The sequence below is a fragment of the Hippoglossus hippoglossus genome, chromosome 19 (genome assembly GCF_009819705.1).
Source record: "Hippoglossus hippoglossus isolate fHipHip1 chromosome 19, fHipHip1.pri, whole genome shotgun sequence".
Classification (NCBI taxonomy): domain Eukaryota; kingdom Metazoa; phylum Chordata; class Actinopteri; order Pleuronectiformes; family Pleuronectidae; genus Hippoglossus; species Hippoglossus hippoglossus.
Genome location: NC_047169.1, coordinates 11,450,679 through 11,475,829, shown reverse-complemented (window position 1 = coordinate 11,475,829; position 25,151 = coordinate 11,450,679). Strand labels below are relative to the sequence as shown.

The window sequence follows — 25,151 nt, the reverse complement described above, 5'->3', positions numbered from 1 at the left end:
AATCAGATTCTTTAACAAACAAACTTCCCCCCCACATGCTAATGCTGCGGGTTTAGGATAAGATAACAGTAGATGCATGTACAGGCTCAGACTTACACCGGTGCCTTTCAAACAGGAAAAGGTGGGGCGTGGTTCAACACGGACACAATTGAGTGTGACACCCAACACAAAAAAAGTTAGATCCGCTGAGAAAACAAACTTCTGCTGCCTGTAAGTGTTGAACCCATTGTGTTTATATCCGCTGTTCTAATGCGAGTACGTTTGCTGTTTAATCATTGTTTATTAAAACTGGGGCAAAGTCTAAACTGGGCTTGACGTGTTCTCGCTAAGCTAACGTGAAACTAGCTAAAAGAGCAAAGTTGGATTTAGCTAGAGACGGATGAGATAGAAGCTGCACTTTAGCTTAGCTTAAAAGTAGCTTTAAAGGAACCGCAAGTCTGAGGGAGACTTTTATTTGTGTGTTTATTACAAACTGGAGCTGCACCAGATGTGACTCCTGCTCTCTGCGGTTCAGGAAACACACATTGATAGAGTGAATCCAGCGGTTGTGAACATGTCATGGCGGCGCTGAGCCACAGGATCCCCTCTGTTCTCAGGTGTGAGGAGGCACGAGAGAAGAAGAAGAAGGAGAAGAAGAGGAGTCTGAGGAAACATGTCTGAGCTGAGCGACGAGGCCAGTGAGTCCGAGCAGCTGGGGGTCAGCCTCTCCCTGTGGCTGGGAGAGTCCCTGGTGCGACCCGAGGAGCTGGACGTGCCCCTGGACCTCCACACCGCCTGCTCCATCGGCCAGTACGACGTGGTGGCAGAGTGCATCAAGAAGTGGGTGTCTCACTATCCTCCACACACACACACACTCTCCTGGGATGTCCACCTTTCTAATATATATATATATATATACACACATATGAATCAAAATGTGTGGTGTGTTTTCAGACGTGAGGTGAATCTGGACGGCAAGAACATTGGAGGATGGACCCCGCTCATGTATGCAGCGTACATCGGGCACGACAACATCGCGAATCTCCTGCTGGAGGCCGGAGTGAACGTCAACGCCACCACTGCCAAAGGTCTTACCCCACTGATGCTGGCAGCCAGCTGTGGCAATGAAAGCATCGCATACTTCCTGCTTCAGGTACAACATGATCCCCGGATAGTAATCGCTTCATGTATACAGAAGGATATGTGTCCTGTGTCCTGTAGATATGTGTCCTTAAATTGAACTTGCCCAAGGCACGTGGACACTGTACAGCAGCAGGCATGGTCTGAGGACATCCAAGCATCCTTGAGGGGTTGTAGGGAGTCCCTGGCTAAAAGAGGAATCATTTATTTTCACACACTTCCTGTAATCCAGCATCTAAAAACAAAACTTGTCAAATAGAGGTCTGTGGTCTAGTTTGTGTCGGTTACTGGGTCCTTGGAGTTCAGCGGTTTGAGAGCCACCGCTGCACAGGACCAAATGAAATCGTTCACTGTGATTGGATCATTTGTTGTGAGAAGCGTTGCATCAGTTAACTGTATTGACACAACACGAGACACGTAAGGAAAAAAAAGTTAGACAAAGAGAGCTGAGGACAAATTAACACAATAAAACAGAATGTGTGTCTGTCTCCAAGAAGTTTCTAATCTGCAAGTTGATTTTCACAGTATAAAATGAATGAAATACAAATTCCGTTTATTTAATTTAATGTTTTAACACTTAGACTTTGGGTTTTTCTTACCTCAAACAGCATGGTGCGGAGTTGGAGCTGAAGGACTCTCTGGGCTGGACGGCGCTGTTACACTGCACGAGCACCGGCCACCAGCAGATGGTCAAGTTCCTGCTGGACAACAAGGCTGACGCCAATGTCAAGTGAGCATCCTCACTCATCCCAACACTCGATCCAGACGAAGACACGTTTTCTTTATGTTGTTCTCTTTCAATAACAGGGAGCCAGGGTCTGGTTTCACTCCCCTGATGGAGGCTGCGGCTTCTGGACATGAGATTATACTTCAGTACCTGCTTGATCACGTGAGTGGGTCCCCATTTATTAAACATGCTCTCATGGACTTGCCTGCTGGTGAGGATGTGTGATGACCTAATTGTCCTGCTGATAAAGAGGTAATGCCTTAAGATCCTGACATGTGGTTTTATTAATTGACAGAAAGTTAAAGTAGATGACCGCAATGCTAAGGGAGAGACTGCCCGTGCCATAGCAATGATGTACGGCTACACCAAGATCGTCAGCCTCATTGACTCACGTTCTCCAAGAAGCAAACCAGGTACCTTTCTCCACCGCCTAACGTCTCACGGTTTATTTTTTACTCAATGAGTTGTAATAATGTTTTCTCTGTCATTATCCGATCCAACCTGACAGGACACTTTGAAGACCTGAGCTCCTCTGAAGACTCCGACAGTGCACCCCCGAGGATAAGGCCCAGTCGAAACCGAGCCAAAGGCATTAGCATCCACGATGGGCCCCAGGCCATCGCCAAGTTTCGAGTAGGAGGCCCCAGCAAACTGTGTGGTAGCGTCACGTAATATTATCCAGTCTGCCAGCCGGTAGCCATGTTAAGAGTGTGGTGGTTCTGTGAATTACAGAGGTGGATTGACAGTTTGCTAATGTGTCTCTCGTCCTCACAGAGCCTCCTGCTGTGCCGCCAGGCTACATGACCTTCCGTGATATTGGTGAACAGACTGAGGGCCTCTGCTACCGGGACGTTACCTCGCCTATCAATGAGCTGGACGGCCAGAGCAGCAGCAGCAGAGGTGAGAAGCATAGCTACTAGGGTCTTGTGGCCTCTGAAAAACACAACAGAAATAAACCATGTTCAGACATGAACTCTGGAAGATGTCTGCACAGTAGGGCCTAGACCTTCTCCTGAGTTTGCCTTTGACATATGAAATATGCAGCAGGAGATTCTCTGGTCAGACTCCACAGATCTCCAGAGAGTTCAGGTGTGGCACAGCAGAAAACACATGCTTGTGTTTGCAGCGTATCAACACCACCGTCAGCCAGCATCAACAGAAACTCTCGTTGTCTGTCTTGAGTTGACATCTTCGTCAGTATCTTCCACGTGAATGGCTCCTCACACACAGCCCCTCCGGATAATTTCAGGAGATTATCCAAAGAGAATATCAGTGCACATCTGAAAGCAGTTATAGTGTCTGTGGAAAGTCACTGCAGTAAGTCATTATGCACTGGGTGTCTTTCAAAGACATGTAAATACTTTCTCTGTTGCCGTTGCAGATGATAGTCCATTCTTTGACAATGACATGCCCACCATGAGGAGCAGCAGTAGCAGCAGTGAAGGCCCGCCTCATGTGGTCGGCCTCAACTGGGAAGGCTCTGTGGAAAGTAACGAGGTGAACACAGGAATCCCACTGTTATGGAGGCAAACACCAGATTTTTGTTTTTGTATTGATGCGCTGTGACAGACAGATGTGCCTTTGTCCACCAGGACTCCGACCAGTGCAAAAAGAGCAGCTCTCGTCGAGTAAATAAGGGTTATCACTCAAAAGGCAAGGGTCGCCATGGAATCAGCGAGGCAGCTCACTCCAGTGCTACAGGGAACTGTGGGATCCGCCCGCATGTTGTTCCTCCACCTTCCTACTCTGGTCCAAAGGCATGTGTGGGTTTGATTGATTCATAATGTGACCTGAACAGGTGGGTGATGTCAAGTTTATTCAGGACTGTCTCTTCTTCTCTTGTTAATGCAGGATCTGGCCGATTTTTTGGAGCAAATCGGCTTCTCCAAGTATCTCCCATTACTTGTGGAGCAAGACATTGATCTGCGGATATTTCTCACCCTGACTGAAAATGATCTCAAAGAAATAGGAATCACGTAAGAGACCTCCGGCTTTCATATACACTCCTGCACATGCAGTATCTGTATATATGGCAGGGAATAATATCCATTCCTTTTGTCCAGATTGTTTGGACCCAAGCGTAAGATGACCTCGGGTATTGCAAGGTGGCACAGCAGCGCTCGCCCCCCCAGTGATGCTCTGGAACAGGCTTATGCTGACCAACTTGAGGCTGAGATGCAGGAGATGGCCATTCAACTACACAAGGTACCTACAGAGTAAACACTCAATGTAACAAACACTGACAAAAATTCTGCACTTAAATGAAAACCTTTCATCCACATCTGACCGACTCACTCTCCCTGCTGTAGCACTGCGAGGAGGCGGAGAGCCTGCAGAGCCAGGTGTCTCAGGAGAAGGAGCTGCGCACTGTGATGGAGGGATGCCTGATGGAGGACAAGATGGCCTGGAGGAGGGTCCATACTGAGCTGGTGGAGAACCACCGGCTGACTCAGGACATGAGCGCGACACTAGCGAAGGCTAGGACCTGCTGTGCTGAACTGCTCTCTGGCTTTACTACTGATGGCAATGGCAGCGCTTATACTGGTGTGGAAGATAAAGCAAAGGATGATACCAGTGTTAAAGGTGAGTTATTACCCCCCCCCCCCAAGAAAGTGAGGTCGCAGGGTTACGCAATAACTACTGGACAGATTACCATAAAACTTGGTGGAAGGTATGGCTCAGGTAAGAACCCATTAAATTTGAGTGCAGATCCAGGAATTTAGTTTCACTTTCTCTGCAACGTTTCCCACAGAATTCATTCAATCTATGGTGGTAGCAGGGGGGGGGGGGGGCGCACATGCACAAATGTCACACAAAAGATTCTGAGTGATAACACGAGCGAACATGCTGTAAATATCGCTGCATACATCTGCACAATGCAACAACGGAGGAAAAACACCAAGTTACAGATCTTGTATGTTTTGAGAAGTATAAAAACATTTTTGGTTCGTTATGAAAATGTGGCCGGACAAATGAGAATATGGCGGGCTGCCACAGGCCAGATAATTAATGGGAAATTCTTCTTTGGTGAGATAGGGCATTAGTCTTGGTGGAGGGATGCACTTTCAGAGCTCCCTTCTAGTTGTGTGTGTGAGAGACTGAATAACACATTTGACGCTCTTTGATTTGTCATTCTTTTTTTCCTAGTAGCTGCAGACGGCCTGACATGCTCCAGTGTTGTCGAGATAATCAAGAAGCTGGATTCCTATGAAGATCAGCTTGGTAAGATGGTGTAATGCTCAGTGATTTGAATGTGTTATTGGGGCTGTTGTTAATGCTGCCGCTTGTTTCATCATAACAGCAGGGACCCTGAAAACCGTGCAGCAGAGCCTGAGGCGACTGAGTGCCCCTGAAAAAGTGTCCGATAGCTGGGAACGGCCTTAACATTTCCAGGTGAGTCTGGACTGGATGGACACGACAATTGCTGGAAGAATTTGACAGCTGCTAAAAGACGACCAGATAACTCTCTCTTCTCTTCAGGGATTTCTGCCAATATTCGACGGAGGGTGATCTCACCACCCTGTACAAGCGCACTGCAACGGGAGAAGGCCAAAGATGAGGACAGCCCCCCCACCCCCATGGGCTCGACGCAGCAGACCTGCTGCCCGTCTGGGAAAGGCTGATAGACCCGAGCACGCCGGATGTGGACAAGGCCACGGTTAACGGCAGCTGCTGCAGGGAAATGACAAGCAGGCAGGAAGGGCACCTGACCCCCCCCCCCACAGAGAGGAGGAGGTGGAGCTGATCAAGGATCGGAGGCTGAAATACTGTGAAACATTTCTCTCTCCTGAATATGAAATGTGGTTTGAATATGCCACCAGGAGAAGAGGTACATTTCTTAAAAGTAGAGAAGTCAGTTCAGTTCAAATAAGTTCTGCAGTGATTTGAATGAAATCTTCTCATTTGTATGCTGTTTGAATATAATGTCCTGCTGAACGCATTTTAAAGGAGCTGACGATAAAGACGTTAAAGTTACAGCAATTTACACACTTTTCAATCCATCTGTGGTCTAGGGTTGGGTACCGTTGAATTTGAATGATTCCAATTCCGGTTCTTAATTATTCTCGATTTCCATTCTTTAAAGGGTGGGATCAAAACGTTTTACCTGCTGCTTTCACAGAAAAAACAGTTTTTACAAACCTTTACACAAGTCAACTGCACAACTGACTTCAGTGCATGGAACCTGGAAATGAATTTCAAGCAGTTGCTGTTATGAGGGCCCCGAGCACTGACAGTGCGAGGACCCTATTGTTTTTGCTTCGATTATTAAATGATATGATTCAATCTTTTTTCCCCCCCGTCAATGCAGTGTAACATCGAAACCCGCTGAAATGACAACACAGCAACAGTCGATTATTTTCCACTTTAGGGAGCTGCAGCGTGTGGTTGTTTGAGACAGAAGGAATGTCTGTGTGTGGTGCTTGCAACCGAACCAAATAAGGATAAGACCAATGTTAGTTAATTTTCACTTACCTGATTGCAAACAGGGTCCTGGCTGTTGGCTGAGGGTTGACTGGGTTTGTGAGGGAGAGGGAGACTGGTGTGTAGCCATGTTAGTTGTGCATCCTCCCTTGCATGAAATAAACGGCACAGGTGTTGCACAGTGCAGACCCCTCATCTTTTGAACACTTCCTGGGTTCATGATGACGCTCATGGGCGGCTCTTCCCAGACTTTTGTGCTCGCCTGTAAGTTTATCTTCAAATAGTTCTGCCGCGGGCAGAATGGTCCAGTCCAGAGAGGGCACCAGGGCCAGTGTAGCTTGGGAGATGCAGTGATGCTTTTAGGAACCGATAAGCAGAATCAGAACTTACATTTCTTAATGATTCCATTGGAATCGGAAATTTGGAACCGCTTCTTGATGCCCACCCTACTGTGGACAGTTATGAGTCTAATAAATCCAGAGCTGAGACTTTATTAGTGCAAAATACAAGTTTTAATTCTTTTTCAAAGCACAAATAATTGACCAGTTTCAGATTTCAATCAGTGATGCTGTCAAGTAGTTCATCTTGTGGATTCATTGTGTCTTCTATAGCAGGATCCTGTTTTACCCTGAACTCCTTTAAAATCTTTTCAATGCTGGATATCCGTGGATGTATTTAAACTCAAATAAAACCCAGTTTCCTGAAAGTTGAAGATGGATTCTGTCATTTTTCGGCTTTGTTTTAAATTGACAGATACATGTACTGTACGTAGAAATGAAACAAACAAACTACCATTTTTAAATTCAATGTTTTCATTGACTTGCAAGACAAGATTTGTGCAAAACTGGAAGTTGGAAAACAGCTGCAGAAAACGGAATTATTCTTGACATGCCTTCTGAACTAAAATTCATGCATAGTAGTAGAGAAAATCTTGATTAAAATTTTTGACAAAGTGTATACTTGACTCATGTGTCACTGTTTTAAACTTTAACATTTGTTTTTTTTTAACTTCTTTGGATTTACAGTGCTCACTGAGCCCTGCATTATACCGCAGCAGATTTGTGGAATATAAGAGACTATGAATGTTTTAAATGTTTGCTTCTTTAACCACCACTGAACAGATCTCCATATCTTTCGACTGAGCCGGGAGGTCAGGAATCCCCCTGCTGCTGGTTGGGATGTCCTCTTAGGGAGTACATCTGAAACCCAGCTACTGTGCCCAGGGCCTTGGCGGCAAATTGATGTGATGACAGTTCATGTTCAGTAAAACAACCTTGGCACGATGCGGCTGTTGGCTGCAGCAGCTGATCCAGACACAGCAGCCTCCAGCTCGCGGGTTTTTAAATCAGCACGAACTCCAACCAGCTCAGCCCTCGTAATAGACAGAACATCCCTTTTTTTTACTTAAAGTGAAATATTGATTTATGACAATAATAATTACCAGGAAATATGGATTACTGCACTAGTCATGTTAAGCTGCCATAGGGGTGAGAAGTGATGTTCACTAACTACCCATGCTCCGTAGTTTGTGCCCCATTCAAAACACATTCAGTACTTTATGCTTTAAAATGACCCATGTGTCCCGACTCTCACTCTAGTAGTGACGTTCTCCCGCTGATGTACAAGCCTGATGGCAAACAGGAGTGAGAGGCCGGCACTTGTGAAGCTGAGCGGCATCTGTTGAGACTGAACTGATAAAATATTCTACATCTTTCAGTGATGATTTACTCATCTCCTGAAAGTCTGCCAGTGAAACTGACAACTAGGCTGTAAAATCCTCCAACCAGTCGCCATCAGGCCGTGCAGAGCCTGATGGGACGAGACTCGCAGTCAAATTTCACCCAAGCCGAAGCTGTTCTTTTGAGGTTTATGCGAACAGAAGTCGTCTCTGTTGGCTTCTACGTTTTTCTGTTGCGTTTCTCACCAGCAGTGACACATAAAAACCGTGACAAGCCAACGACGGTTACTCTGACCAGCACACATTGTGACTGGCTGGTGGATTAGAGGCTGCCAGTTTGGATTTCTGGGCCCGTGAGCATAAAGTGTAGTGGAGGAAAATGAGTAAGTAGTTTTTTTTCTTCTCACTAAACAGATATTTTACCCACACTGTAACCAGGTGTTCTAACCACCATACATGTGAAAGTAGTTTAGGGTTTCTTTGGTCAATGCAGTGGACAAAACAGGCGTCACATCCAGGACAACTGAAAGTGTCTAGTCTGTGGTTATTGCTTTAATGCACTTCTTGAATAAAGAGCAATCTTTCATAAATTAATTTCTACAGTTTTTAAAAAATAGGTTTTAGACATTATGTACAAACATTGACAATCCACTTAGGATGAGACAAACAATTCTCACTGTACAGCCTTCAATGTTTTACTGAGGGGTTTAAAATCTATGTAAAATGCAGCAAAGGTGAATTCAAGAAATATATTGTTGAATTCTTTGTATATGTATCGTAACATCTGTTCACGTACAAAAAAAAAATAAAGGTTCAAAAATCGATTCAAGTGTAAAAGTGAATCCATTCATGATTGTGTTTCTTGTGAGTAGCTGTCCGGAAGAAAACATGGAACACACGGAAAACGAATCCTCCTTCAGACTCCGCAGTCTGAGGAGTCTGATCCTCACAGAGGGATGAAGGTGAGTTGATGATGATACAGGTCTGTGTGTGGACAGATTCCCACTCCCACAGAGAAATAGCTGCATGAGCAGCAGTTGTGATGGGCTCAGGTGTACTCACACAGGTGACCGCAGCCGGCGGGACAGTGAGTGCTGCTTTTCAGCCAGTTCATTATGTGCTCCAGATGTCCACCGTGGCTGCAGCCCTGACACCACACAAACAGTCCCTTTACCACGTGGTGGCACACTGCACATACACTGGCACACTGGTGGCACCTAGAGGAGATACACAGAGCGCTTGTCAGAGTTTGTTTTCAAGTCAGAGTTAAAGAAGCATTCAGTGTATTTAATAAACACATGAGAAGCAAGAGACACAGGAAGAACACACAACTAGAATTTCTCCTTTTCAATTGTTTGGCTCCGCCAACCTGTCAAAAAGCAGTTTACATCCATGTCTGTCCAACGGTTTGTGCGATTGATTGTTGTCGAAGTAAAACACACGAGATACATGTAAATGATTAAGCTTTAAAAAGGTGGTCGTATGGATTTTGTGTCCTTTGTACAGAACCAGTTATTTTCCCATTTTACCAATCCTTATGTTAACAGGGTCATTTAACCTGAAAGAGACAAGCACCTTAAGGCTATTACACAAAAGGTATCACACTGAACTTGCCAGTCACACACATAAACATTACTCTCTAATATTAAATGGTGGTCAAGTGTTCATACCTGTCACAGATCCAGCCCTTGTTGCTCATTGGCCGCTTGCAGTTACTACAGTTGATGTGTAGTGTTGTAGACGCCTGGTTCAGGCAGGTGATGGCGCTGCACGTGCTCAGCTTGATGACCTCATTGGAGACGTTCCACAACTCAAATCGCTGCAGCAGGTCTATGTAGGACATGTACCAGTGCTCCTGAAATGGAAACACATCTCGGTCAGTGTTTCCTATTGTATCTGCTTATTTTGTCAAAGTGCAATGTCAGAATTAAAATTTCATTATTCAAATGTTTTGGTTATAGACAAAGTACTTAAAACTTAGTCGCATTTAAGTATCACAGAAGTTTGGTTGTTTTTTAATATATCAACACGAATGAACCCCATAAATCTGAGTAAATATATAAGACCTGACATAGTATAGATATCTGTTCAGGAAACAATTATAACATCTTTCAAATATTTAAAATCACCCTGAAGTCAATCAGTAAGTCTTTCTTCTGACCACAGTAAAAGCATTTTGACTTGCTTTTTGCAAGTTCTCGCCCGAGAAACATTGAAATGCAACTCTTACAAAACCGAGGAAGACACCATTTTTTCCCTTACTGACCTGGGTTAGGTCATCAATCTCTTTACGTATCCGGTCCCCCAGGACGATGAGCACAGATACGGCCATCTGCACGTCGCCCTGCTCAGCGTAGTAGCTCAGCATCTCCCGCACTATGGGGCAGAAGAAGCTGGCAGGTAGATGTGGGCTGAACAGCGGCTGGGAGATGGAGATGAGGGAGAAGGACTCGATGGGCGTCAGGCAGGTGACCTCTGCCTCGTTGCCACTGACGTGCGGGGAGTCCGACTTGTCCTGTTGAAGGTGCTCAGGAGCGGCGGGGTTATCCAGGATCTCGTGGCGCAGCGGGAAGGCCTCCTGGGGCAGCGTGTACTCTGGCTCTTCTGTTGTTAAAAAGGTAGCAGAGATAATATTAGACAAAAGAGTGCTGAGCGCAGAGGCACTTATAAATAGCAGGTACTGATGTGGGTAAGTCTTTAGCTTCCTCTGTGATGAGACTGTGACTGACCTGTTGGGTTGTCATGTTCCATAGAATAGAGGTCGTCATCATCTAACTCAGCATCACCGAACATGTACTCAGCCTGGCCCTCACTGCCCTCCGTCTCCTCATTTTCTGAAATTGCAATATAAGCGATGAATATTGCAGAAACACAAGGACCAAGATCTTGTCAATGTTTCATTTGGCTTCTAAGACGTTTAATAACCACTCTTACCTTCATTATTATTGCTGATGTGCAAGTTTCCAGGCTCCAGGTGGATGTTGTCCTGCCGGCTCTCCCCTTTACTGCGCTCTAGTCTGCTCTCTGTGCCCATCCCGGCACCAATCTCCTTCAAATTGAAACTGAAAACATAATGTGGACCAAAATTAGGCTGTAAATGAGTTGCATTACTTATTTATTATTAATACTTTGGAACGATGCACAATAAAAAGTTGATTTACCTGTTCATTAAAGGCAAGGTGCCGAGTTTACTCAGGTTGAGGTTTGGACCAGACGCTGTGAGGTTTGCAGGGTCAGAGAACATGATTCTCAGCATGGTCCAAGTTGTGGAAACCTGTGAATTATGAAAAAAGTAAAATAAATAAAATATGGCTGCAGGACACTTCCAGTATCGCAATATAGTTACAGATTGAATGGATGTGACCTTTTTCATTATTAACAAATAAAATATACTTTGTGTCTTGCCTTTAAATGATGCAGATAAAAATTAAAGATTATGTGAAATGTTTGGAGAAAATTGGATTAAAATAGTCCAGGCGCTCTGTTTACTGTCAAACCTTAAAAGGAAGAGTTTGCATTCCTGTATTATTGCTGAAATTGTGTGTGGGTTTCAGTCGATAAGTTTATTGAATCATCTCACGTAAGTAACCCCAACAATGATTCACTGCTTCCAGCTTCTCACATTTCCCTATGTTTCCTATGATTGTTACTGAAGAGCTTTGTATCTTTAGGTTTTGGGCTGTTGGTCTGATGTCACCTTGGGCTACAGCATATATACTATTCATTAACATTTTTAGACCAATCAATTGATTAATACATTATAGATAAACATAATTGTTGGTTGTAGCCCTAGTGCAGATTAATACTTCAAGCCTGTACCGTAATGTGTCTTGGTTTTGCAGTCACAGGTCATAATCCGTGAAGTTTCTATTAAAATTGACAATTTCTGAACCACAACTTTGTTCACACATTGCACTGAGGTCTCACCTGAGGTCTCTTGATCTCCTGGGCCACCTTGGCATTGTGATCACACAGCTCAGCAAATGGCTTCCCACAGAGGAGGTAGAGTTGTGCGGTCTTGACAAACCAGTCCATGCGGTTACTGGCCAAGTCTGTCTCAAAGACGCTAAGAGCACTGGACACATGAGCAAACTGTTCCGTCGGGTCGGGCTTCTTGAAGAAAAAGATGGGGTAGCGGCGGTCTCCTCCGAGGTAAGGCTTTCTGCTGGGGTCACTGCTGATCAGACTCTCCTTGGCTGCAAAAGCCAAGTCGCCTAACAGTCCAAAGCACAGACCCTCGGGGTTTGCCTTGTCCACTGGACGAGTGGCGTCCTTGAACATGTGCTGGTAGAGCGTGCTGTCCTTTGAGCCAGAGAGCAGAAAATGAGGGTCGTGCTGGTGGCGCCACACGATACCTGTGGTCACATCTTTGTGTTCCTCGAAGGTGGCAAAGGGAATGAAAGGTCTGCGAATGTCCCACACATAGATGTTGTGGTCCACCATCATGGAACAGGTGGCCAGATGGTACTTTCTCTCAGGGCGCCACTTGACTCGTGCGACGGAGGCGATCGTCTGGACACAGTAGATCTCCTTGGCCCTGTTAGTAGTCATGTCCCAAACCTTCACCATCTTGTCTCTGCCTCCTGTGGCCAGCCATCCCCTAAAATAGAAATCAAGCTTGAATAAAACTCCTCAAACACCAAAACAGCGCATCAAGCACAGGTCTCATTTATCATGGTCATCCCTCTAACCTGTCGTCAGGGTGCCAGTCGCAGCAGAACACAGGGCCAGTGTGGGCAGTGAACATTCGCTCGTAGCGGTCAGGTCGTCTGATGTCCCACAGCTGGACGTTGCCGTTCTCGAAGGATGCAGCAAAGGTGAAATAATCCTTCATGCTGAACTGGACGTCCCTTACACTTTCTGACTGACCTGGAGGAGAGCGTATTAAAATGGGTTGTAAAAAAAAAAAACAACAGGGATATTAGAGGATGATTAAGTGTTATTACTGATTCGGAGAACTACACATTTAATGAGTCTGAGTGTAGCGAGAGGACATTAATGGATCAGTAAGAATTTACCTCATAAATTCTGTGTCATTAGTTTAAATCTTAAAGTACGTATATTTTCACTTATATTAATTAAGTCACTCTTTTCTTGGAAGAGAATTACACAGTTCATATATTGCACCTCTGTTGGAAGAGAAATTTGACTCTGTCCAAAACAAGCAGCAGTGCTATGACACCCCTGGAAATTAACATTCCACTAAACCAGAGATATCAAGGATGTATATATATATATATATATATATATATATATATAGAGAAAATGTATTCTTCATGGCTAACACTGGAAATTTCTGAAATATTGAATTAAACTTAACCAAGTTCAATATGATCACACACTGAAAAGACATTAAGATGGTTTTTGATCATTGCTGCTCTGTTCTTTTTCAGGCAAAGAAAAGTGATGTTATACTTGCAGTATAGAAATAATTACAATCCAATGCTGCATTAGATTAGATTATTAGCATTAGATTCCTTGACCAGCTTCATGTCACTACCTGAGAAAGTGCTGACGGATTCCTTCTTGCGCAGGTCAAAGCACTTCATGAAGCCGTCCTGCGAGCCACTCAGCAGCATGTACACCTCTGTGGGGTGGAAGCACACCTTGTTGACGGTGCGTTTGTGCTCGGTAAACAGCTGGTCCTGCTTGTTACGAGACGGTTTCCCCAGGTTCCAGGTGACCACCGCCCCGTTGGTGGCAGCTGTGGCCAGAAGGTTCTCCTCCATCTGGTGCCACATCACATCTGCACAGCTGAAGTTGAGCGAGGGCTTTCGACCAACACGGAGATTCAGCTTCTCCACAAACTGCTCCTCCTCAAGCGCGTAGATCTTGAAGATGTTGCGGCCAGCCACCACCACCTGCGATGCGTCGCGGCACACGCTGATGGCGTTGGCCGACGCGTCCAAGTGGCAGAACATTGTTCGGCCAGTGATGGCATTGCTGCTGAGGGCTGTGGTAACACGTGACATCTTCTCCACGTTCCTGGTGTAGACAAAATAAAACAAATTTGAGTGCCAGATCCATCAGGAAAACAACACCTTCACTTGTTACTTGCTGTGGTTACGTCTGCACTAGTGCCAGCTGTAAAAGACATGTGAAACTCCTGATATCCACCAGAAGGTGGCACTATAGCAAAATAAAACATTAACTTCATACAGTCCTTACGGGTGCAGGAGGGATGGCACTGTAACAAGCAAAGTTAATGAACAGTATCATGCAAACTTAAACATTTCAGACAACGAAAGCTCTACAGTACTTACTTGTTGAAGAACCACCGGCCTCTTCAGTATCTGCAGCAGCACAGAGTCCTCCTCATGTGCTCCCATGAGAGACAACTTGCTTGTTAGCTGGAGAAAGACAAATGTAATGGACAAAGTGATACCATCTGCATTTATTGTTAGGGCTAATATTTCATATATGCCAAATAAATCTATCAAATTTTCACTATTGAATTGCACAGAAATAAACATTTATAAATTATTATTCAACAGTGATTATGAGGTTATGCTTCAACTTTCACAAATTTAAATATTAGAAATCCGCATTTGATTTTCTTTGTAAATATAAATCGTCATCATAATACATCCAACCACAACGATTGCTAAATGTTGGTTATCAAACACTCCCTTCTCTCTCTCCCGCATTGAAAAGCTACTTAAAGAGGGTTGGTTTGATTTGTTCACCTCCACGAGCTGGCGATGGACTAATCCCTGCCTAATATTCACGTGAGTAAACAATGACAGTTTGAGGGGAAAACAAGCTAACCCATGTGACTTCACACAGAGGTGGACGCTTCGACCCGAACACCACGTGCACCACTGCTTTCGGCGTTTCATTAAACTCCGATCTCAGGTTAAACTCCACCAGCTGGACGTCCGTCCGCGGCGTTCACCGGCTACACGCGCACTTTACTGGCGCTGCACCATAAACATCCCTGGAATGTGATGCTAATGCTAACTAGCTAGCCTAGCTTCCCAGGACTCTTATTCCCACAGACGAAACGCGCATGACGCAAGCGAAGTTTCCACGCGTGCGCCAGACGTTTCGCGACCTTTCGTGAATGTGGTATTTTAAAAGAAAACTCTTCCAGGTGAAGAAAACAACGAAGTGTTTCAGGGGACGAACCTTGAGAAACTGTTGCTCGCAGCTTGAGGTACCGGAAGTAGTAGTTTGCAGCGTGATATCGCGGGATTTCAGAAACCTCGTGGCTCTGGGACCATGATGCTCTGGGTGTGTGGAAAAAGCGGAAGCATCAAGACACAACAGTTCATTCAAGGAATTCTGAACGTGGCTGAGAGCTGGATTTAAAGGATTAAACCACGCAGAGGCAGTTTAAGGTGTTAAATGTTGGAGTCCATTCATTTAAATCAGCTTCTCCTAAGTGACAGGTCCTTCACACAGTGTGTTTTCATGTGTTCACAGGTGATGGTGTGTGAGCTCTCTCCTCCACCATGACTGATCTGTTTGCCTGTGAGGAGCCAGCTGCATGGAGGAGTGTGCACGACAAGTACTGGGATGTAGTGGAGGCCAAGGCCAAGAGCAAGAAACCTGGAAAACTGCTGATCCTCGAGAAGTGGTGACTCTCCCATCCTGTCCTCCTCCATCTAAGGGTTACAGTAACAACACCACACTTAGTGATCAACTTTATTTATACCGCACTTTTTCTCAACAAGGTTACAAAGTGCTTAACAGAGAGAAAAATGGAGGTTACAACTTTGTAATGCTTTAGTTATTTATCTTTAAATCTGTATTTATATTTGGCTTCAATACTCATGCTCGGTTATCTCCGTTAGCACAAACTTCTTTACAGTGACAGATTTGTAGTCGTTCTGGTGGCTGGACTTTCATCTCACTGCAGTGAATTTATTCTTGCCTCATTTTGAGCTTTTATTATTCTCATAAAACAGCAGTAAAGATAACCCATTCATAAATCACACTTAAATTCAAGATCAATCCAGCCTCACCAGACTTCACACACTCTTAGATATCAATTCCATTAACGTGCCTGATTGTTTTGATCAAGATCTATGGATTATTCACCAGGAATATTGTGAAAATGTTAAATAAAATACCCCATCTTGCAGTGTTAAAAAAAAAAAAAGTGAAAAAGATTGCTGGATCCGCCCCCCTGATCCGGACCTGAACCAAGTGTTGCCCTGAATATTTTATATATTGACTTCATACTAAGTGCAGTATTCACAAAAAATGATCCGATCAATATTTTATTGAAACCACCCTTTGCCCTTAAACTGCACCAGTCCTCCTTGGTGCACATGTGCAGTTTGTCAGTGTACTTGGCAGATACAGTAGGTCGTCATAAGCACCATGCAGAACATGCCACAGTATTTCTGTAGATTTATGCTGCTTCAGTGTCTCCACGTGATCCCAGACTGACTCCATGATGTTGAGTTCAGGGATATACTGGCAGATGCAGAACTATTTGTTCTTCTTGTATGTTTGCGCTCACTGTTTCAGGCGGCAGAATTAATTCAGGACTGTTTTAGACCCTTCCCTCATGTACAAGGATCTAAACATCAAGTTTGCACAGTACAGAATATCTGTCTTTCTTGTATATGACTTCTAAGATATGAATTGAGTTCTGTTAGCCCAGCTATGGATATGGGATTAAAGGTAACTGATTCTAACCTCTGTGTGTCCGTGGAAAGGTACCAAGAGGAGCTGCCCATGCTCATTTCAGGTCGATCTGACAAACATGTCACTCTGTCAGAGCTGGTGAAGCTGATGGAGTGGAAGCTCACAGTAAGTCAAGTCTAGACACTAAATCATAACATTCCCAAGAAACAGAAAATACGCCCACATGAGAGATTTTCTATTTTGTGTGGGTGTGCACCGACAGTCTTAACAGCACTCAGCCGTGTCCTTGAGTGGCTCCGTGTGCTCTTCTGCAGAGAGGGAAGTTCAGGCCGAGGCTGCAGCAGCTGGTGGCGTCCAACGGTGAGGATACCGTGGAGAAATGTTCCAGAAAGGCCTTCAGCCTCCTGCCTGATGTGCAGGCGGCGATCGCAGAGCTCAGCTCCCTCAAAGGAGTCGGGCCAGCCACTGCTTCAGGTTAGCACAGCGTCTATTTTCTGTCTCTGATTGTCTCACTGTGCAAAACCTGCATCCAGCAAATTGAAGTAAGTCTAAGAATTCAATCGAACAAAATGTTTCTGTGATCAATAAAGACGTTTTCAGACATGAAGTTGAGAAAATGTCTGAAAAAGTTAGGCCTAGGTAGAGCATGTAGGAGGCAGGACATGAGTTCTGAGATTAAATCACAGCACATCGACACTGGTGTCAGCCTTTATCACCAAAAGCTCTTACATCACATTGCCTTAACTGACATCTTTATCTGCATCTTATATGGCTCCTCTTCTTCATCCTGACATATTTGTATTCTTTTTGTCTGGTCAGTTAACACGCCCACTCTCATGCTGTGAATTCTCCCGACATTTTCCTGCTGTATGCTCACATAGGCTCACTCGGACATTTTATGGACATTTTGCCAGGGGACTGGCAGGAACGTTAAAGGAAAATATCCAGTGCACTTTTTAAAGCAGCTGGAGTTAAAATAGTGTTTATACCGGTGGCCCTAGTAGCTGGGACTCACTGTTTGGACAAGCAAAGCTAAGTTCAGCTACATTCAGGATAGCTTGTTGCTGACTGTGAATTTTGTTCCAGCTGTGTTGGCGGCAGGAGCTCCAGAACAGACTGCATTCATGTCTGATGAAGCCATGGAGAGTGTGCCGGGACTAAAGCCCATCCAGTACACAGCCAAGCATTACGCGCTGTACCTGGGCAAGATGGTCGAGAGAACGAAAAGACTAAACAAAGGTGAGGTCATGACAGGAAAGCATTTTCTTGTCATGTAGTACAACTGTTGATTTAATACACAAATCAAGCCACTCCTACTACTAGACACTTTCACAGCCTGGTTGTGTATATATATAAACTTGCCTTGATATTCTGCACTGACACCACCCGCCCTCCTCTTATCCTCAGTGGATCCCCAGCAGGACTGGACGCCCCACAGGCTGGAGCTGTGTTTGTGGGCGATGAGCGTAGCCACGAAGCAGCAGCTCCCGCTTCTCAAGGATGTGGATGTGAAGGGAGGAGGCGCGGCGGCAAAGTGCTCGGACTCCGACACTGACCACAGACCAAAGAAGAAGCTCAAAACAAAATGAAATTCCCAACTGTTAAAATTTTAGTGTTAAACTTAGATGTTTGTCAGTTTTTGTATTTTTCCAGAGTAATAAAGACTTAAATTGAGTTTACTGTGCATTTTTTAAGGGTGTTATTGTTGATGATGATAATCAAGGCTGCAACAAACGATTGCTTTCATTTCATATTTTGTTGATTGACTAATTGAATCATAACAAACAGCATCATATGATCTAAAAAAGTTTATCAAACAGTAACAAATGTCCAAGGTTCTTCCTCAAATATCTTTATTTTCAATCAACCAATAGTCTTAAGATTTTCCTTATTTACTGAAAAATTGTTGCTGATCCGTTTTCTGTTTTACTATTTGATGATTGATGATGTCGTTGTGCTGAAACACACGAAAAGCAGTGGGATGTTGCCACAGTATTGTTCTTTATTTATATTGTTTCTAAATTAAAGCAAAGTACAATGAACAGTACAAAATAAAACAAAATATATTCATATATATACAATATAAAATGGTTCCGTTCAGAACATTTAAAAAGTACAATAGATTGTGAAATAATTAATGAGGACTTTGATATAAATTATCCATATGTAAATTTAGTTTTCCTTTAGTTTCCTCATGACCGAGAGAAAAATAGGTTCTTCTGCTTTTTTTCTTTTTGTAAACGCTGTGTCGGTCCGACCTCCTGTCGGGTCGTGAGAGGTCGAACCTCTGAAGCTTGGCACCATGTTGTCAATACAAGTAAGCAGCTCATGAAAAACTACCACAGCAGCACAGATATGACTTTTTTCTTCTTTTTTCTTTTTTTTTTTAATTCTAAAGCGTCAGAGGGAAAACGACTCGCGTTTAAAGAAACCACCTGTGATATCTCCGTGACCTCGAGTGGCTCAGGCAGTATTTGTGAACATAAAGAGAACCTCTGAGTGATGTTATAAACCGTTGGAGGAGGTTTGGATCTGCTCTTATAAAAGTCAAACTCTTATTACTGTTTCCAGCTGCGGCAGACAGAAATCCACAGATAATCCACATGACAACCAGGACAGTCGGAGGCTTTCCTCATCTAAACATGTAAGTTTGGATCGATTGTGGACTTGATCACAATCCTCGGGTGTTGTGTTTCATAGATGCATGTTTGGTTTTTGTGCAGAAGACAATTTTTATTTGCGGATCTGCACAAATGACAAATCGGACACTGTGACGATATCCAGTATCAATAACCGCTATAATTTGGGAACTCAAGCCAAATGCCTGTACATTTAAAGGACCTTACGTTCCCTATAGACCAACACTGCAGGTTTCACTTAAACCACGAGTGAGAATTGATGCACTGGTCAGCACCTCACGACTCCTGTTGTAAAATCCATCTCTACAGCGACAGTTACCCAAATCCAAGTAGTACTAAACACTAAGAAAAGGCAACCTGGCCGGCTTGTTGGCAAGCAGCAGTTGAGAGCAGCTACTGGGTATAAAGTTGTTTTTGCAGCCCAGCGTCTTTTTCTCATGGATCCTGTTTGTGATTATGAAGAATAAATAACAGCAAAGCAGCCTTTCTGCCTGGCAATCAGACTTGAGCTTGTATATATATACAGTATATATATATAACAAGGCATTGGGCATAACAGCACAATAGATTGGCATAGGGAGGTACAAAAGCATCACAGAATGGTAATGGCAGTAGAAAATATGGCACACGACAACATGTCAGTCGACTACAATATTATAAGTGCAAAAAAAAAAAAAGATCACTTATGATAAAAACGCAGGAGCAGGAAATAAGACGCGGCAGAAATGTCAAGTACGCTGCAAGTTGGAATGACACGACCACAGATATGAACAATATTACGGGCACAGTCGCGCCAACAAGGATCCGTGTATCAGTGAATTTTGCTCAGAGTTGGCACTAAACCTTTAAACATCATCTCTTACAACAGTCGGGTCTATAATGGAGCCTGTCGAGGGGAGCGTGTAAACCCAAAGTGATGGATCACATGCCTTCCTTATACACTGTATAGAAAACATTTCACTCATTTCAATTAAACATCATGCAACCTGTCAGATCCCCTTGTTAAAGGAAGATATCCTGTTAATGGCGTCTCCTCGCCACAGCCATGCATCATCCTGACACTGTTGTGACACGAGCGCGACAGGATGGGGAAGCACGTTGAGGTTTTAATGTGAAGAGTGCTGGCACCTCCGTCCCTCACAAAAAACGAAACCTTCACGTGTTGTCGAGCGAGAGGATGAGAGTCAGGCCTCTGTCTCTCTGTCATAGCTGCATGCTTGAGAGAAAGAGAGGCTTTGAGGACGTGAGTTTGTCTGAAGGTGTGTTGCTGCCATGGCTGGCTCGGGCTCAGGAAGTATACAAAAGCACACACATTCAAACCTGTTACACACTACAGGTACTGGACAGAAGCGACAAAACCCGAAGACGAGAACTATCCGCATGCCAGTTGATGCTCCCACAAACTTTTTATTTTACCTCACAGGTAAAGCTAACTTTTATGGGCACAGGTCTTTCTTCAGACTGTGAACCTGAAATGTAAATATGCATATGTAGAATTGACCAGAACCACATACCAAAGATCGCCCCAAGATGGACGGGTCTGACAAGGGGAGAAGTCCGACACAGGACAGGCCCAGATGGAGGAGTTGATGGAGTTGATGGAGATGGAGTTGATGCCTTATGCCCCTCAAGGGACGAAGAGGACTAATAATGACACGATTATAATCCCAGGTAGGTGACGTTTCAGGCACGTGACTTGTGCCCAAAACGTCAACTACCTAGGAGGTAAAATAAAAAGCTTGTGGGAGCATCTCCTGGTTTGTGGACATTTCTTCGAGGTCAGGGCCATGGAGATCTGGCTTGCAGAAAAATGACCAACTACTGTCTCAGATATAATTTTCTCTCGTCTGCTTTTTTTGTGTAAAATAAAACACGGAACACTTTGCACAAGGAGAACTCAGTCAAGAATCGCTGTTTCCAGGTTCAGGGGCGACAAGAACTCACGAGCCTTCCATAGTCGTCCTGCGTGTTCTTCCAGGAGGTGTAATATTCACAGTTGATGTGTTCTACAAAAGCATAGCCATTTACTAGCCCTTTTTTTATAACCCTTCTGGGTTCCTATGAATCTTAAGTTAAAGAGGCACATTAACCTCCACTCAGGCATCCTCTTTATCTTCATTATAGGCTATGGGGTATGTATGCATTATTCATCAATGTATCTTTGCTATCCCAAGCAATAATATTTCCTAGTACACACACAGGTTTCCATCAAGGATACATTACGGCCTTGTATTGGCTGATCTTCTCTGTTTTTAATGTATCGGAAAATGGCTTTTTTCTGGCTATTTCCTCCTGATTCCCCCATTTAGCAAGAACCCTTCTGTTGCTACTGACACTTTCATGTGGAATCAAATGCTGAGGACTGTATTTATGACCAACTATCAAAATTGGCAGATGCATAATTTCTTTTTTCCCCCCCAGGCAGCCAGTGGACATTCAAATGAGTTATCGATTGAAAGACAGAAATATGGAATGTAGCATGAGTAAGTGTAATTGCTCTCCTTGCCCCGGCTTTTTTTTCCAAAAGCTGGGATCAAACTGAAGTTGATGTACGACAGGAGCCCCGTCTATAATTTGTTATAAGCAAAGGAGTGAACTGCAGCGAGGCGTCCGCACAGTGCAGAGGGGAGAATGAAGCTGCATCGACGACAAACAAGTTGCAATAACGAGTCCAGCTACATGAAACTATCGCCTTTGGAACATTCACGATGATGAAACTATTTTCTACCAGCAGGTTTCAAACCCTTTCTTTTACTTTTTGCCCTCTCTAGTTAGTTCTTTCTATGGCTTAGTTTGTAAAGCACTAGCGATTTATAAAATCAACTGAGCTGAGTCATTGGTGGTCACCTAACAAACCAGGGGATTTTGCCTCGTAGACTTTTTTTTTTTTCAGAGGATACAGGAGTTATCAGAAGAACAACAATCATAGCATTAATTTTGCACCATTTGAAGTTTTTCTCTTTTCCCCTTAAAGAGGAAAAAAAATACAAATAAATATACTCTTGGTTATGAACATACAATATACACATCCACTATCAAATGAAAAAACAAGGGGACAACTTAATAACACTCTTTTTTTTCTTCATAGGTACATTCCTTTACAAAAGTATACAGTCCCTAAGAATGAGAAACTGAGGTATAGAACTGGGCCCGACAGAGAGATCCCCAATGCCCTCTGGGACACGAAAGGTCAGAGGTCAGGTGATGACACATCCTCGCCCTCCCCAGTTCAGTCTGTCAGAGCGAGAAAACAGGCAGAGGCCAGTACGTGTGCGTGTTGTGAATATATATATATATATATATATATATATATACGTATATTTGTGTGTGTGTGTATGTTGTGTAGTCTTCCTCTTCAGTTTGTTGATGTTGACCTAGAGAATCAGGCAGTGTCCGCTCTCAAAGACAAAGAGGAGAAGTGTGTGTGTGTGTGTGTGTGTGTGTGTGTGTGTGTGTGTGTGTGTGTGTGTGTGTGTGTGTGTGTGTGTGTGTGTGTGTCCTCGTCTCGCTGAGAGCCAAAGAGAATGACATGGCATATTTTACACGGTGCACCTAAGTTGGTGGTTAACGTTTGACACGGCGACAGGAGGCGCTCCCTCGCCGAAGTGATGATAATCCAGGAAACTTCGTCTTTTTTTTTTTTCTCTTTCCTCCTCTGTCGCACGGCCACTTTTGATTTCCCATCTTTACCGCTTCTCTCGTGTTGAGTGACGTATGTTTCTGTGTCCACAGTGTCGGTATAATGTCATTGAAGATGCCGTGAAGTGAAATGATGACAGTGACGCCTCTCACCTTAAAGATACTCGTGACGATGACACGTTGAAATCTTGCATTTAAAGCTTTTGCCTCCTTTCTTACTGCACCTGCCCTGGGGAAGGAAATTAATCTGCTCTCGAGGCAAAGAAATGTGACTGATTTCCTTCCATTTTGGCTGGAAACGCTACCCGGCACCTCAATTTGGAGAAAACTCTCTGATAGCTTTTTTGTTTTTTAAGTTGATGCGCCAGCAGAGAAAAAACACAGTGCGTTCTGCGAATTGCATCAGGGATGTGAAATTAAAAAACTCCTAACAATCAAATCTCATTGGTGCTTCAGTGTTTTTGTTTATTGCTGCCCCCCTGGAAATTAATGTCCTGAAATTAAATCATCCCCTGAAGCACAGCTGAAAAACTCTCTTTACTCTGCTTAAGTGCCTCTAAGCAAAATAGTGAATCTCTATTAGTTTAGCTGCTGCTGATCCTCATCTCTGACCTTTAAGAACGACAGAAAGTATCTGCTAGCTTTTAACAGCACATGCTCCTGCTGTTCTTCCCCTTTTAAATCCCTTTTGCTTTGCACCAGAGGCGCATGTCATCAACTCTTCCTACCGGAGGTCTTCACATGTATGAAAGATTTACTCAAAGAAACGACGGTGACAGATATAGCGCTGGCAATGTGGATGAGATCTCAATGTGTATAAAAAGATACTGCTCCTCGAAAATGGATCTGAGGAGCGTTCACCTGTACTTGTTGCTACTGTGATCCCTCTTTAATAAAAGAGACATATTTCTTTGATTTGCAAAGTATCTGTAAAAAAAGGATTCTTGGTGTATTTTAGTTTGAATGATCTTGTATCTTTTCATTTGGGCCTAAGTGGACAGGAAATGGGGATCGTTAACAATGGTTGGGCGGGAACCTGTTAAGAGAAGGGTCGGAGTCAGTGTGTTTGTGAAGGAGAGTCTCGGGCAGGGGGGGGGGGGGGGGGGGGGGGTGTCGTCATCAGGGAGGAGGTGGGATCTGTACCCCCAGGAGCTCGTACGCGAAGATGTTCCAGAAGATGGCGAAGAGGAGGAAGGTGATGAAGGAGAAGACGATGACCCACCAGGAGCACTGTTTCTGCAGGCTCTCCTCGTAGCTGCGCAGGATCAGCAGGCCCATGCTGATGCCGACCACGGCCCCCGACAGGTGTGCCATGAAGCTGGGCTGCGGCCCCGAGGACGGCAGGGGCGGCGAGAAGCGGAGCCAGACGGCACGGCCCACCTCTGAACTCACTGTGGGAGAAGAGACAGAGTCAGTGTGGGGAATATAAATGTATGTGTGATAGAAAAGAGCTAGAAATAGACGTGTAGTATGGATGCGTGTGAAAGGATAGTGTTGAGCACTTTGAGTGGTTGTTAAGACTAGAAAAGCATCATTTACCATTTACCATCAGTAGTTGGCTGAGATAAAATTCACATACAGCACCTCTAAACTTGGCAGGTAGATTTTATTAGCCTTACATGCAACAGACAGATCTGCAGATGGAATCAGTTTTCTCATCCAACTCTTGCCAAAATGTCAAAACATTCCTTTAACTAATCTAGATTACTTAATCTAATGTAAGGCTCTGTTCAGTCCTAACCAACATCCGTCCTGGGAGATTCAATCACATGTGGTCAGCGGTCACACCTGTAGAATGTGTCCTGAATGTGTGATCAGATCTCACTTCCCCGCTCTATTATGCAAATAAACACGTATGTCATTTGTTTTCACAAAGACCAAATCATGTTGTTTTTACCCAGTCTGATGTGTCAGGTGACAATGTTAAATGTGAAACTGTAGTGAGTCAGAGGACCTGAGTTGGTGCTCCTTCATATGTGGCCCGACACATTTGCGTTAACACAGCAAAAATAATGTGGCCATGCACGTGCATCCCAGATCATCTCCGAATGTGGTTTTGATCAGATCTCAGCACACATTGAGGACTCATTTGGTTGCGTTCAGGCCTGAACACAGCGCTGACCGCTTGTGATTGGATCACTCAGGACGGATGGATGTTAATACCTAGGTCTGGACGGGGGTCTAAGCAAAATGATCCTGTCAGTTTTCATATGCGTCTTAAAACCCGGTTAGAGAATTAATGAGTCCGAGATGAAGAGGATCTTGAAGCAGTGTCTTCTTGTTTTTAAAGGAAGGTATTTATTACTCTCCCTGATATAAAGCACAAGGG

At 44.1% G+C, this 25,151-nt stretch overlaps 4 protein-coding genes across 8 annotated transcripts in view; 2 read left to right on the top strand and 2 right to left on the bottom strand.

Annotated features, from left to right (window-relative positions):
• Positions 1-94: 94 nt before the first annotated feature.
• Positions 95-6,135, top strand: anks3 (ankyrin repeat and sterile alpha motif domain containing 3). 3 transcript variants are annotated; one of them, XM_034570312.1, is made up of 16 exons: positions 95-210; positions 597-819; positions 934-1,132; positions 1,728-1,849; positions 1,927-2,008; positions 2,142-2,259; positions 2,355-2,504; positions 2,621-2,746; positions 3,228-3,343; positions 3,439-3,603; positions 3,698-3,822; positions 3,910-4,051; positions 4,156-4,429; positions 4,994-5,068; positions 5,148-5,239; positions 5,327-6,135. In XM_034570312.1, exons 2-15 carry the CDS (start codon positions 653-655, stop codon positions 5,228-5,230), a joined length of 1,944 nt encoding a protein of 647 aa, XP_034426203.1. In that variant the 5' UTR covers positions 95-210; positions 597-652; the 3' UTR covers positions 5,231-5,239; positions 5,327-6,135. The 3 variants fall into 3 exon arrangements, with proteins under 3 accessions (XP_034426203.1, XP_034426204.1, XP_034426205.1); XM_034570313.1 differs by having other exon boundaries at positions 130-255; XM_034570314.1 differs by lacking the exon at positions 95-210 and having other exon boundaries at positions 653-819; positions 4,997-5,068.
• Positions 3,137-18,374, top strand: zgc:112496 (uncharacterized protein LOC541336 homolog). Of its 2 annotated transcripts, XM_034570315.1 has the most exons (7): positions 3,137-3,147; positions 15,216-15,288; positions 15,373-15,525; positions 16,616-16,709; positions 16,859-17,018; positions 17,631-17,783; positions 17,952-18,215. In XM_034570315.1, exons 3-7 carry the CDS (start codon positions 15,401-15,403, stop codon positions 18,131-18,133), a joined length of 714 nt encoding a protein of 237 aa, XP_034426206.1. In that variant the 5' UTR covers positions 3,137-3,147; positions 15,216-15,288; positions 15,373-15,400; the 3' UTR covers positions 18,134-18,215. The 2 variants fall into 2 exon arrangements, with proteins under 2 accessions (XP_034426206.1, XP_034426207.1); XM_034570316.1 differs by lacking the exon at positions 3,137-3,147 and having other exon boundaries at positions 15,216-15,286; positions 15,372-15,525; positions 17,952-18,374.
• On the bottom strand, positions 8,479-15,194 carry wdr24 (WD repeat domain 24). Its single transcript, XM_034570311.1, has 11 exons — positions 15,075-15,194; positions 14,210-14,296; positions 13,447-13,931; positions 12,638-12,815; positions 11,874-12,546; positions 11,108-11,220; positions 10,881-11,008; positions 10,676-10,780; positions 10,213-10,550; positions 9,617-9,801; positions 8,479-9,163 (listed from the first exon to the last, which is right to left on the bottom strand). Exons 3-11 carry the CDS (start codon positions 13,916-13,918, stop codon positions 8,995-8,997), a joined length of 2,361 nt encoding a protein of 786 aa, XP_034426202.1. The 5' UTR covers positions 13,919-13,931; positions 14,210-14,296; positions 15,075-15,194; the 3' UTR covers positions 8,479-8,994.
• A 4,423-nt stretch (positions 18,375-22,797) lies between the features above and the next one.
• Positions 22,798-25,151, bottom strand: part of rhbdl1 (rhomboid, veinlet-like 1 (Drosophila)) — a 44,862-nt gene continuing 42,508 nt past the window's right edge. For both annotated transcript variants that reach the window (XM_034570591.1, XM_034570590.1), the window contains exon 8: positions 22,798-24,213. In XM_034570591.1, the coding sequence (XP_034426482.1) occupies positions 23,942-24,213 (272 nt within the window). In that variant the 3' untranslated portion in view covers positions 22,798-23,941. The remainder of the gene's footprint in view (positions 24,214-25,151) is intronic.

Coding starts and splice junctions, on each gene's coding strand:
- wdr24 (XM_034570311.1), bottom strand. CDS start 13,918: ATGTCACGTGTTACCACAGCCCTCAGCAGCAATGCCATCACTGGCCGA. Junction 12,547..12,637: donor GACTGGCACCCTGACGACAG/GTTAGAGGGATG, acceptor TTTCTATTTTAG/GGGATGGCTGGCCACAGGAG. Junction 10,551..10,675: donor GGAACATGACAACCCAACAG/GTCAGTCACAGT, acceptor TTTTAACAACAG/AAGAGCCAGAGTACACGCTG.
- anks3 (XM_034570312.1), top strand. CDS start 653: ATGTCTGAGCTGAGCGACGAGGCCAGTGAGTCCGAGCAGCTGGGGGTC. Junction 1,133..1,727: donor TCGCATACTTCCTGCTTCAG/GTACAACATGAT, acceptor TACCTCAAACAG/CATGGTGCGGAGTTGGAGCT. Junction 2,747..3,227: donor CCAGAGCAGCAGCAGCAGAG/GTGAGAAGCATA, acceptor TTGCCGTTGCAG/ATGATAGTCCATTCTTTGAC.
- zgc:112496 (XM_034570316.1), top strand. CDS start 15,401: ATGACTGATCTGTTTGCCTGTGAGGAGCCAGCTGCATGGAGGAGTGTG. Junction 15,526..16,615: donor CTGCTGATCCTCGAGAAGTG/GTGACTCTCCCA, acceptor GTCCGTGGAAAG/GTACCAAGAGGAGCTGCCCA. Junction 16,710..16,858: donor TGATGGAGTGGAAGCTCACA/GTAAGTCAAGTC, acceptor GCTCTTCTGCAG/AGAGGGAAGTTCAGGCCGAG.